The 13,361-nt window shown below is 36.4% G+C and overlaps 1 protein-coding gene across 4 annotated transcripts in view; it reads left to right on the top strand.

Moving 5' to 3' along the window:
• Positions 1-13,361, top strand: part of RNF111 (ring finger protein 111) — a 37,838-nt gene that overhangs the window by 22,642 nt on the left and 1,835 nt on the right. For all 4 annotated transcript variants that reach the window (XM_030457365.1, XM_030457364.1, XM_030457363.1 and 1 more), the window contains exons 5-12: positions 1,086-1,283; positions 2,148-2,470; positions 3,303-3,558; positions 4,269-4,620; positions 5,952-6,077; positions 6,869-6,995; positions 11,498-11,590; positions 12,515-12,610. In XM_030457365.1, coding sequence (XP_030313225.1) covers positions 1,086-1,283; positions 2,148-2,470; positions 3,303-3,558; positions 4,269-4,620; positions 5,952-6,077; positions 6,869-6,995; positions 11,498-11,590; positions 12,515-12,610 — 1,571 coding nt within the window. The remainder of the gene's footprint in view (positions 1-1,085; positions 1,284-2,147; positions 2,471-3,302; positions 3,559-4,268; positions 4,621-5,951; positions 6,078-6,868; positions 6,996-11,497; positions 11,591-12,514; positions 12,611-13,361) is intronic.

Here is a 13,361-nt window from a genome sequence, read left to right on the forward strand (position 1 = left end):
TGTATTAATTTGCAAGAAGAGAGATACGTTTATTTGCTTGCTCACTGAATTGCTGATATAACTGCTAGATACGGAGAAAATACTAAAAACTATTCATATTTTAATTGAGACTTTGTGTAAGAAGTCTTTTAAGTGTCTTGATGTTTGGATTTTGTTGGTGTTTTTTTTAATATCCATGCAGGAATTTTTACAAAACTTGTGAGCTGTTCCTGATGATATTGCCTTTTATGGTGCCTCATATTACTGTCACCTCATTGCCTTGTCACTAATTAAAAATTTCACACTTACAGTCAAAGGCAGACTTTCAAAGTGGAATTTGAATTACACCATCAAGGAGATATATATTTTTTAAATGTTAATCTGTTTGCAGTTGTATGGTAGAGAACAAGTTTATAAAATGTTTGGTGTATCTCCTGGCATCAAATTAAATATATTGTCAACTATTAGCTTTATGCAAAATGACATGCATGACATCTTTTAACAGAAGATCTAATACCAAATTAATGGATCTTCTTTGAAACTAGAAACTGAGTTTTTGTTGCTGTAATTTTTGGTCCTATACGTATAGAATGACTGAAGTTTGTAAAGTAGTACTAGTTTAGATGTTACTGTGCTGTTCTGGGTTAGTTATCTAAAAGTTTATCTGTGCTTTGTAGGCATTAAAAATTGTAAAGGTAATAGTCAGTCATAGAGTAATTTGCTTGTAGAGTTACAAAATATTACAGCAAATGTCTTCAGTATAAAGCACCAAAGTAATTTAATCATCTTTCAAGTATTGTATTCATCAAGTAAAAATTGATATGTCAGATTTGATTGGGAATTGATTCTTTTTTTTACTAATTCTTAAAATTTGTGTTGGTTAAAAGAAAAAATAATAAGATAATTCTAAATTTTTTTCCACACACAAGTGAAACAGAATTACCTGTCTTTTACACCTGTCAAGCTTTTGTGTTCCAACTTTCTAGCATCTGGTAACACCTGAATCAAAAATTTCTTGTTGTTGCTGTTTTTTAATTATTTTACAGTAAAAAAGCCCAGCAGCTTTTAAAGTTTATATAACGTGAAACCGTTTTTGTTTTGCTTAGAGCCCACAGTTGTGCCAACAACATCAGCCAGGGTGGAGCCACAGGTCGTGAGTTCTGCTTCCAGCAACGGTTCAAGTACCTCTACCTCAGAGCAGGCCTCTGATGCAGCTCCAGATGTCTCCAACAGCCAGCCCCCTGCAGCTCCAGAGACAACTTCCAGTCTTCCCAGCAGCAGCACTGCTGGTACTCCAGCTGGAGGTACAGAATGAGAGAGCTTTTTAAACTGGGGTGTTGGTGCCTTCTAGTACAAAGGAGGTAGAGGAAGTTAATTGGCATCTTCTAGGCATGTGAACTTCTAGTGTTGACTATAACAGTAATAAGTTGAGGGGACAGGAAACTGAAAAATATCATTGATTTCTCCCCAAAGATAAAGGAAGTTGTGCTGGAGCCTTCAGCTTTTTGCCTACTGGAATGATTTGGTTATACCTAGTGAATTGCATCCTTGCTTTTTAAGGAGGTAGAATGTAGTTCATAGGGAATGAAATAATCCATTGCAGTGTGTTACAGTGGTGGGTTTTTTAACATGTATTGTAAGGAAGAGAAAAATGTATATAGATACCTTGAACCTCACACTGTAGATTACTCCACTGGAAGTGTATTTGTACAGATCTGTATAGATACTGCCCTACAACAGAGCTGTATGTACAGGTGGGCACTCATAACATTTCTGAAACATGGATGCTGTGCCCCAATCTGTAAGTCAGGTGAGGTACAGCCTGAGCTGACCACAGAAGGGTCTGATGTTCCTGCACAAGAACCACAATCTTTTCTCCTTTCCCTACTGATAAAATGTCTTAAATTAGTCAAATAAAGCAAGTGCCAGTTCACACTCTCTAGTGGTTCCTATGAGTGCATCCACATCAACCATTCAATTGTGGTTCATTTGGCAGTAAATTTTCTTCATTTTTATCCAGTTTGTTTTGTTTTAGTCTAGATCTATTTTTCAGTTGTTTTATTATTTAATCCTGAAGTACCATTTATATTTCTATTCAAGACACTGCTTTATGGTGGTCAGCTTTACTAACTTCTTTGACTTCATTATTCTCTTTTTTTATCTTCAAGATGATGTAAGAAGAACTGCATCTAACACAACACTGGAAACTGGCCCTCCAGCCATGCCAAGGTTGCCATCATGCTGCCCTCAGCATTCTCCTTGTGGAGGACCTTCACAGACTCATCATGCATTGGGGCACCCACATACAAGCTGCTTTCAGCAGCATGGTCACCACTTTCAGCATCACCACCACCACCACCACAACCCTCACCCAGCTGTTCCACTATCTCCTTCATTCAGTGACTCCAGCTGCCCTGTTGAAAGGCCTCCTCCTCCAGTGCCTGCACCTTGTGGATCAAGCAGCAGTTCTGGCACCAGTTACCATGACCAGGCATGTCTAATTCTTGTGACTCTCCCTTTGTGATTTCAAGTTGTTACAGATATGAGAGAATGGAATAGTATACTGAATTGTGAATTATCCTTTTGTTCTGTAGCAGGCCTTATGGAAGGGAACTAAAAGGAAAGTTGGAGCTATAATATATTTACTCAAAAAAATCTAAACTTTACAGAAAAATCATAATCCAACAAGTAATCATTGACAGCTGACATGTGCTTGGTGACTCGAAGACATAAGTGGCTCTTAAAGCAAACCAAACAAATACCTTAAATAAACTTCCAGTCATAACAGGTTTGCAATGCATGTAATTGAGCTGCTTAGAGGGAATAAAAAATCAAGTCTAATATTCTAGTTATAAAAGTTGTAAACCAGTTCCTCTTCTAAAAGCATTGCTTTTGAAGACTTTAAGTAACTAAAAATCACAGCTCTAAAACTATGGCTATAAGCAAGAATAATGCTGTGAAAACAATTTACAACAGGCAGAAGTATCACTGGTTTCTCTTTTAAGTGTAATACATTAGGCAAACTGAAAATATTTAATGATTTTTTTTGCCTCCAACATACTCACTGATTTATCCATCTTAGGGTTCATTGGGTTTTTTTATGCATCTGGTGTAATTAATTGTCTTTCTCGCCAGATTCAAGAACTTAGGAATAAGAATTTTTAACCACATCTAAAGAATGTTCCAGAGTCAAGCCTTGAAACTTGAAAATTTTCATCTCAGTTGCTTGTGACAGTATTCATTTTTTATCATATTATGTTTGAGGGTGATTTTGTTTTCCGTATCTGAAGAATTGCTTGAAAAAAGGTGGTTTGTTTATGCAGCAGGCATTGCCAGTAGACTTAAGCAGCAGTGGTATAAGAAGTCATGGAAGTGGTGCTTTTCATGGAACATCTGCTTTTGACCCCTGCTGTCCTGGTTCTTCATCTCGAACTGCAATTTATGGGCATCAGGCTGGTGCTGGCCCCAGCCAGTCAATAACAATAGATGGATATGGATCCAGTATGGTTGCACAGCCACAGCCCCAACCTCCTCCTCAGGCATCACTCTCTTCCTGTCGGCATTATATGCATTCTCCTTGTAAGTACTGAGAAGTACTGGGGACTGGGGGAGGGGGGCAAACAAACTAGAAAACAGCTTCCATGACAAGGTATGAAAACTTGTACTGTCTGCTTGCTTTGATCTTAGAACTGGCCTAGCAAAACACATATTAAGAAATGTATTTAAACAGTTCAGCTTGTCTAGAGGTTTGAACAGGAGCAAGGTTAAATTAAAGTATTTTGAATGACCTTCATTACAGACTTCAAAAACTGTATTTACTCTAGTTTTCATCTCCTTTATATTTTAGTAATGCTTTTTTATTTCTTTCTCTTTGATCCTTAAACCAGTACTAGCAATGAGTTCTACTTTCAGCAAGCTCAGGGAGTCAGCTCTTTTGATTGTGATTTCCTTTTTTGGATTTTATGTCTCTGCAGACCAGTGGGAGGGAATTTTTTAAAATTTAAACAAAAAAAGTAAAATTTCTCACCATATGTACCTTTTTTGGCATGCATCTCACAGATACTTTTTCTTTCTTTTAACAAACATTGGCAAGTGGAATATGTTTGGCTGCAGAAAGTGTGGGTTTCTTGTAGGGTATATTGCTGGAATCACTTTATTTAAAAATTGCATAAACATATAATCCATGTTGTAATAATATTGAAGCACCTGTGTGAAGATACTTCTTAAAATAAATTCAAGTCAAAACCTGCTGCTGACCAAATTAAAAGCACCTGATGTTTTCATTGCAGATGCTTCTTTGACCAGACCTCTTCACCATCAAACTTCTGCATGTCCTCACTCTCATGGAAATCCTCCTCCACAGCCACAACCTCCACCTCAAGTAGATTATGTTATCCCTCATCCCGTGCATCCCTTCCATCCTTCAATCTCCTCTCATGCATCTTCTCATCCTGTTCCACCTCCACCACCAACTCATCCTTTAGCCAACGCAGCTGCTCCAATACCACAGCATCTTCCTGCAACACACCAGCCTATATCCCATCACATCCCTGCAACAGCACCTCCAGCACAGAGGCTACATCCTCATGAAGTGATCCAGAGGATGGAGGTCCAGAGAAGAAGAATGATGCAACACCCAACGTATGTCACAAATGTACTCAGAGCAATATCTAAACATATAATTCATTTCCCTCAGGTTTGTAAAATGTTGCATGTGAATCTTAAACTGTTAATTGCATGGTTAGGAGCTGTTAGTATTAAACCATGGTAAGCAGTGTCAGTTCATACCAGCACAGTTGTGTGAGTGTTAAGACTGAACTTGTTAATTACATCTCTTGATGGTGTCTTCAGGTAAGGCATGAATGGGCAGTGGAAGAGAAGGGAGACTTACGTTTCTCTTGCCTGTTACTTGTCTAGATAACAGGCAGGAATTCCTTTTCAGGCTGCAAAGCACAAGTTATTTTCAAATTTGTTCCTTGACAGTGTGTTTTGTCTTATTGATGCTTTCAAGATTCTTTTTATCTTATTAATTTACCTAAAATAAAATGAACAGTTTATCTTAAGAGTTTAATTCAGACTTAACCTTAGATACATAGCTTCACTGTGCCTTTATTTCTTTAAAAGAGAAGGAAGAGAATGAATGCTATCTGTATGAGAATGTGATAATTGTTGAGGGGTAGCTTTGGTGATGTGCTTAAAAGATGGTGCTGTTGTTGTAAACTAGATTAATGACAATGGTGTCAACAGAAATCAGGTCAGTATTGGCTTGGTCTTCAATCACAATGTGGCTTAAGTTATTTTAATTCTGGAGATAATGCTTTCAAATATCCAACAGAATTTCAAGAATGAGCTCTCTAGTTCTTGGTCCTACATACTTCCAGCATTGAAAACAATGGAAAGAAAAACAGCAATGAATTTCTTCCTGTATCTGAAAAGTGGCAGAAGTCAGCCAACAGAGAATTTTTTTAACAAATTTTTCCAAAACTGTAATTGTTCTGTACCAGCTGGCATGGAAAAAACTGTGTGTTCTTATTACTTAAGCTATGATGCAAGCATGTTTCAAGGAAAATGTCCTCTGAACAGTATTTTAAGTTTCCCCTAATGGCTTTTGTTGGTATAGTTTTACTAGAAATAAACCACAGTTTAGCTGTGAATCACTGTGAATCTGAACATGACTGCTGTGTGGCCTTTGCTTTCCTACTTGCAGTCTGAAGTTAGGATTAAATGTTTTTGTTAGTCTTTCTGCAGTCACATCTGCCAAGTGAAGCTGAAGCTGGCTTTATCTTTGAGTAGGAAATCTGTATTGCAGTTAGTTTCTAATGTATCTAAAGTTGATATCAAAAGAGTTTATGGGAATTTTTTTATTTTGAATACATTCCAGCAATTCATTCTGTAATGTTTTGATTATGTATGTTGCTTTCTTGATACTAGCAAGAATCTGAAATTAACTGATGCTGTTTTATGTTTTTCAGACGTGCCCATGAACGGCCTCCTCCACATCCTCACAGGATGCATCCCAATTATGGTCATGGGCATCACATTCACGTGCCTCAGACAATGTCTTCCCATCCACGACAGGCTCCGGAGAGATCTGCCTGGTGGGTAATCAGACACTGCTTTAGTTCTTTGGGACTCAGGACAGAAGACCATAATGTGCTGGTCATAGTGCTGGTCACGCTGGCTGTGATGTTAAAAAGCACAGCATGCACCTATAATTTAAATTTGTCAGTGCTGGTATGTCTTTCAAATACTGCTTTGAGTACTCAGTATCTTAAATAGATTTTTATGGAGTTTTATCTTCTGCTTTTAAAATGAGACTGAGTGTTACTGACTCTAGGTAGTTATTTCAAGAACTAACTTTTAAAAAGACAAGTAAGACATGTCTTAAGACTATAATTTTATTTATGTTCTTTGTACAACAGAGGTTTAGATTTGAGTTACAGACTAATTTATTCAGTCTCTCCTTCGGGCCTATTTAAAGTTGCATCAGGCCCACTCACGAAGCTTAAATTTAAAGTTCTGCAGTGTATTTTTCAATTTAAAAAAAGATATTTTTGACCAAAAGGTGTATGTGTCACAGCTGCTCTTCTCAGAGCTTGAGCTACAGAGAAGACTCTGCATTGATAATATTCCTGTGCACAATAAAATAGATGTTGCCTCTACTGATCTGTTATACTAAATCTTCACAGCTGATTTAAAAACAGCTTCTAGTTATACTAGGATTAAGATCATTCTTTAGCAAAGTTAAAATAAGTTTAAAAAAAAAACAACACAACTCATACGAAAGTATTACTGTAGCTGAGATGTGTTATATGCTTCCAAAGCAGTGGAATTGTATCTAGGAGTCACTTTTACCTTTATTGTAATGCAACTTTCATTCATGTGACAGGGAACTAGGAATTGAAGCTGGTGTGACTGCAGCTACCTACCCTCCAGGGCCCTTGCATCCTCACTTGGCCCACTATCATGCACCTCCTCGACTTCATCACTTGCAGATAGGGGCTCTTCCTCTAATGGTAAGGAGATAGCTTATGAAAAAATAGATCACTGTTGATTGTAATAATTTGTTTTTCAGGAAAATTATTATAATGTTTGCTGCATGTAATGGGACATGTACACAGTGCTCCAAAAGTTAATGGTTCAACTGAAGAAGAAAATACTCCAGTGTTCCTGTGTGTTGCTCCCCAGTAGGGAGCTAGAACAGGCTCATATCTAATAGGAAAAAACAGTTTAGGACACTTAACATTTCTAACTTCAGCTCTTGTAAAATGAAACATACCTGAATTAAATTGTCACTTGCATTGCAATGCATTGACCCTCTGCATCTGATTTTTAAAGTTTAGATTCTTTGTTAATGAGTTTTGGATTGTTAAAGGTACCAACTTTCCACCCAGTGCATGAGGATTAGCATTGGTGCTTCATTTTCAAGGTGTATTTACAGCCCAGCTAGAGATTTTGTTGTTTTCAGGTATTATTTGGTGTTTATCACCCTGATTCTGTGTGATAAAGTATATTATTTTGTAGCAGGAAATGTGAGGGTAAACTAGTCCCTTGTTGCACATGACTTTTTAAAATCTACAGTAGAAAACAAGAAAAATCAGCATAACTTTGACTTGTAGAGAATATTACATTTTAAATAATATTTGTAGCTTTATTTAAAATAATTTTGTTAATGAAAATTCACAGAGGCACAAATTCAGTTTAATGACTGTGTTCTGTGTTTCTGCGTGGTATTTTGTGTTACTAACACATTAGTTAGCCCTCTCAAAGCTAGGTAATTTAATCAACATTGTGGGATCATCTGTAAGAGAATGCTAGAATTCTAATTAAAAATCAACCTGGAAATCTTGACCATCCAAAACTACTCTCTTAGTAGCAAGAGTTGACACAGAGGGACTGAACTGTAAATTACAACCAATGCTGTAATAGCCATCTCTTCATAGTCTGGTTTTATATTGCTTTTTCTTTGCTATTTGACTAAAAATTTTAAAATAATCCTCAAGTACTTCTCTGATGTATCAGGGCTCAGAATTCATTAGTGCACAGCTTACACACTTACCACAGGTTTTCTAGAGCAGTCTGTAGAATTTGCTGTTTTAGTGTAGCCAGAAGATTTTTGCTGCCTTAATTCCTGTGTATCATCCAATCACATTAGGATTTTCTATATGCTTCTTCAGTTAGGTGGCTTTTTTTTTCAAGTGGATGTAAAGGGGCTCACATTTATTTCATGTGTTGCAGTGTAAGAGGTAATACCAGTGGCTTTAGATTCTCAAAGAGAAAAGGCCCTCGTAGTTCAGGGAACTGCAATTGCATTAGCAGATAGCAAGTTAAAACATGCCTATTTTATCTCTTTCTATCAGGGCTAGTAAGTAGTTTATGGGATTTATTTCTGTAATTGCTGTGAAATTTCTAGAAACTTCAGAGTTCAACTGATCCCTATATTACAGTGGGATGAGAAACTTCTGTGTTTTAACTTTTATAGGGATATTCCTACAGCTAAAATGTTATACAAGCCAACAGTTGGCACCTCACTGTTGATCATCTTTTTAGAAGAAAGCTGTAATAGGAAATCTGCCAAAGTATTTACTGAATTTATGATCAAATACTTTAGGTCTTGCCCTTCTGTTCATTATCTGCTGTTACTAAGTGATTAAAGTGTCAGATGAAATAGTGGTCCTTAATTCTACAGAAACTTGTGCATGTGTTTGTGTGGGGATATCTAATCCTCCTAATAGTAATTCAGTAATTGAATGGATTAAATGGAATTGAACCTGCCTGTTCAGCCTACCTGAATATTCTGTTCAGATGGTTTTTAAATCATGCAAAGCTGTCTTTGGTACAGTTTTTAGGTCATATTATGCATAGTAGGGGGATTTGGTGGTGGGTGGATTTTTGTGGGTTGTTTTACATCAGGATGTGTTGGGTTTTTTTCAGTTTATTTTATAAAATATGTCTTCAATAATGGAGGCTATCTACATGCCTTTCAAATAGTTTGAGCTACCTGTTAATCAGAATAATTCTTGTGAGACTCTGTTCCAGTTTCTTGACTCTAGCTTCTGTCTTTTGGATAATGCCTTCTTCATTTTGAGTTTCAGGCAGGAAAATAACTGGAATTCACAGTTTGGTAGCTGTGGTGTAATACATCTCTATAGAGTTGATGGATTAATGTTTTGCTCTTTTAACTGCAGAATGATTCAGTGTTTGAGGCCATCTTTACACTTAGCTGTAAAAACTGGGAGGGAGGCCAGTAGGTCCCAGTACATTGTGGTAGATGTGTGCTGGTCAGAATAATATCTCTGAGTGTAGTCATATGGGTGGCACAGCTCTAGGAGATGCAACTGTTTTTTACAAAAAAAACCCTAACAAACTTCCTGTAAAAGATCTGAACGTTTGTTTAAGGCTTTGACTTCATCTGTGTGTAGTAGCTCAAGGTGAACTTTAGGTTTGAAATTGACTTGATTACCTGCATCAAATTTTAACTGTTTTCAAATAAGAAAATGGACTTTTGTACTATAGGTGCTGCTTTTTTCTTAATGTAAACATGAATTACTGTTCTCCATTTTTTGTAGAACATAGGCTGTTGAAGAGCACTCATTTTGTGTGCCTCTCAGTCATGTTTTAGTTATGTAGCATGCATTTCTCATTACTTAAACAGTGCCTGTGAAAATGGCAACTTTTTCTTGTTTGAATTTGGCTTACTAAGATATTAATTGGTTGGCTTTACTTCTTTCTAATTACTGAAGTGAACTGAAGCAGTTAGCTGGATAAGTTCAATGTTGGTATTCTTTTTTTAGTAAGTATGAATTTCACACTTCATTTGAACTGGTGAATAAAAGGTTGTGATGGACAAGATAAACAGTATTATACAATGAGAGAATCTCTTTAGTGATTGTGGCACCTGAAAGGCAGAAAGACCCTGGGAAGATGGAAGATGTTTAAGGGAAGGTATCAAGGAAGAAAAATCTTTCCTGCAAGTTGTTTCAAAATGTTTGCTTTGTAAGTGGCTCCAAATTAGCCTTGAATTTGTTATGGTAGTGTGAAGTGTCAATAGAGAGGGCAAAACCAGAAACAGATGATACCTGTTCTATGGGAAACAAACACTTGGCAAACTTGTACTGGAATTTGTAGGTCCAGAGTACATTGCTTTCAAGTATAAATTATAATTTCACTGTATCCAAAGGAATATACAGAAGCACTTCGTGCAGACTGCCATTACCTTTAACTCTTTATTTTCTCCATTAGCTTTAAGCTTTTCCTTTTTTCTTTTTTCATCCAAACAATAGGAAAACTTACTGAAAATACACTTCCATTTGTGTGTGAAGTTGTTTCAAGAGAGCTGCTTTTTGCATTTGAAGCTTCATGGTAACTGTCACAGGGCTTTTAGCTGGCTTTTCTTAGCTGAGCATTAGTGATACTTTTCTCATGCCCATCCTTCCTCCAGCTTGTAGTAACAAATGCAGTTAGTTAAAATCTTGCTACATTCCCAGACTGCTTATTCTGTAGATGAGAAAGTGCTGTTTTGTTCTTAGAGATGTTTTTCAAAATATGTTTCTGGCCAAGTAAAACACTCTAGGCTTCACTCACAATAATTTATAAAAGACACTGGTACATAATGTATGTCAGACAATTTTGCTGGTGTTGTGCTGTTCCCTATCAGGATAATATGAAGGCTTCTCACATTTGAGTGAGAATGTATTGTTCCACCTAATATTTCTGTAGTCTAAAGTTCAGTAGTTCATTCTGGTATGTAGACTGAGAAGTTCTTGGTTGGTTTTATAGTGTTAAAATTAAATTTAATAGGGTTCTTAAATAGTGTCCAGTTGCAGCATTTATTCCAAATAGGAAGCCTGTCTGGGTACATTTCGCTGCAGCTGGTAAACTCTGAGCTTTCATGCAATTGGAACTGTAGCTACTGCATTGCAGCCTCACACCTGTGACTTTACAGATCTTACAGTGATGCAGTAGCTGTGCTACTAGATGCATTGTTTTCCAACAGACTCCTTTCAGAACCTGGTGAATCAAAACAAAAAGCAGCAAAAGTCACTCCTGAGACTTGGACTAGGTTTTGTCAGTTTTCTGAGTATGAGCCTTTTTTCTCCTGTGGCACCAGAAATTTGGATTTGAGAATCTATGGCAAGTCCTTTTCATAACTTTTTGCATTACTTTTAGGTTTGGTTTTTTTTTTTAATTATTTTTAATAAGGTAGATATTTATGGCAGTTTATATACTGTAGATTGAGATTTTGAGACTTGGGAAGTGAGACCAAACAAAGGATAATGTAGATGTGGAGAGATTGGTATATAAGATACAGTCTCACTCCTGGTTTACTTCTGGTTATGCTTAGAGAGCTCAGAGAAGAGGTGTGTTCATGCCATCAGTTGAACTGTATGCTCAAGCTGAGGAGTGTAAATAATAAGTGATTCAATAAAAGCAAAAGGATCTTAAGCTTTACAAAATGAACAGTAAAATACTGAAGCTGTTCTGAATAGGTTTAACTTAACATCTGCTGTTTGAATAGGTACCAGACATGGCGGGCTACCCTCACATCCGCTACATTTCATCGGGATTGGATGGAACATCATTCAGAGGCCCTTTCAGGGGCAATTTTGAGGTTTGTAATAGAATAAAACTAGCTATATGTCAAAATGTGTGATGAGGGAATATGGGGAGGGTGTATGATAGAGCTAGTTCTATATATAGATGTAAAAGAATCATAAAGAAAATACCCTTCATTTATAGAATGAACCCTTACTATTGTGAATTGGGATAAAAAGTATAATGAAAAGTCAGCCAGTAGAAGGTGCCCTGGACACTGTAAGCTTAAGTGGTTATACACTGACAGTACATCTTGCTCTGCACGCTTGTCTAGTTACTAGGATGTAGTATTCACATGATACACTGGTAAAAGGCAGTGGTGTCTCTGAATAACTGTGCCAGGATCCTCCTAATGAGGGTGAAACTTGGCAGCTTTAACAGTGCTGTCCTGTTCACAAATTGAAATTGAGAGAACAATAAAAAAGGAGAAAATAAAAGGTATCAGATGCAGAGAGTTAATGACCTAGTCCACTGAAAACATCTTCAGTAACATCTCATTGTTCTGATAAACTCATTGCTGGAGAAAAATACATCACTCACTGTATTACAATTTTAGTAACTTTTATTTTTAATTCTAAGCCTTACTGACTGTTAAAAAGCAAATATTTACATAGTGCATTTAAATTTCATTTTCCTCATTTGACCTGTGAGTACATGTAAATATACTGATAAACATTCCTAGCTGGCAAACAATGTCTGATTTTTTTAGTAGTAAAACAGTGTTTCCCTGTAACTTAAAATACCAGGCTGTGCTCTGTAGATTTTTCTACAGGAATCAATCATGTTTTGCACCCAGCTTTTTTTATTTTTGCTTTGCCTATATTTGAGAAAGTTGGGAATTGAGTTTGTCATTCTGCATAAGGGTTAGAATAAATAAAAATATTCTCAATGTAGATGAAATAACAGTTCTCACACTGTTTATTCCATGATAATTTTTTAGGAGCTGATTCACTTGGAGGAACGATTAGGCAACGTTAATCGTGGAGCAACACAGGGAACTATAGAAAGATGCACATACCCACATAAATACAAAAAGGTGAGGATTTCTAACTGTCTTTAATGTTAATATGAAAATGTAGTAATATGTTTAGTAGAAATGTCTGCTTCAAAGAAATGTATGCATTCTGTAGAAATGTCAGCTTCAAAGGATGTGCATTTTCTGTATCTTGCTGTTTCAAGGATTGTAAGCAAAGCTTACAATGAAATCAAAGCTTACAATGCCACTTTTTTCATGAAGAAAACTAAATTAGAATTTTGGTCTCTAGATAAAGAGCTAATGTCACTGTAAGGGGATAAACTAAGGTTTTTTGATAAGATTTAAGAACTTGTCCAGTAGCTATGATTTGCCTAGTGAGCAATGAAGTAACTTCTCAATAGATGAATTGTCAATGGACTTCAGTGAGAACTCATCAAATAAAGTAAGACTTTATTTTTACAATAAATTGTCCGTGATGCTTACCTGCTTGGTATGTATCATTTTATTCTTTACTTAAATCACATTAGGAAGCCCGTGGTACACTAGGAATTTTTGGGCCTGGTATAGAATTTTGAAAACTTGCATTGCCTCTCAGAGTTTATTATACCACAATATAAAATCCCATCCACATTGCATAGTCTTCTTTCATACTTGATAGATAGTGACCTAGGATACCAGGTTTGAAAAGGATTTTTTTGTCTATTCATGAAGGAAATGAAGGTATTTATACATAGATCACCAGTAAAAGGACTAGTTGCAACAATATGAAGTAAATATATTCACAACCCAGACTTTTCTAATAAACAATAGT

This window comes from Calypte anna, chromosome 10, assembly GCF_003957555.1.
Source record: "Calypte anna isolate BGI_N300 chromosome 10, bCalAnn1_v1.p, whole genome shotgun sequence".
NCBI lineage: Eukaryota > Metazoa > Chordata > Aves > Apodiformes > Trochilidae > Calypte > Calypte anna.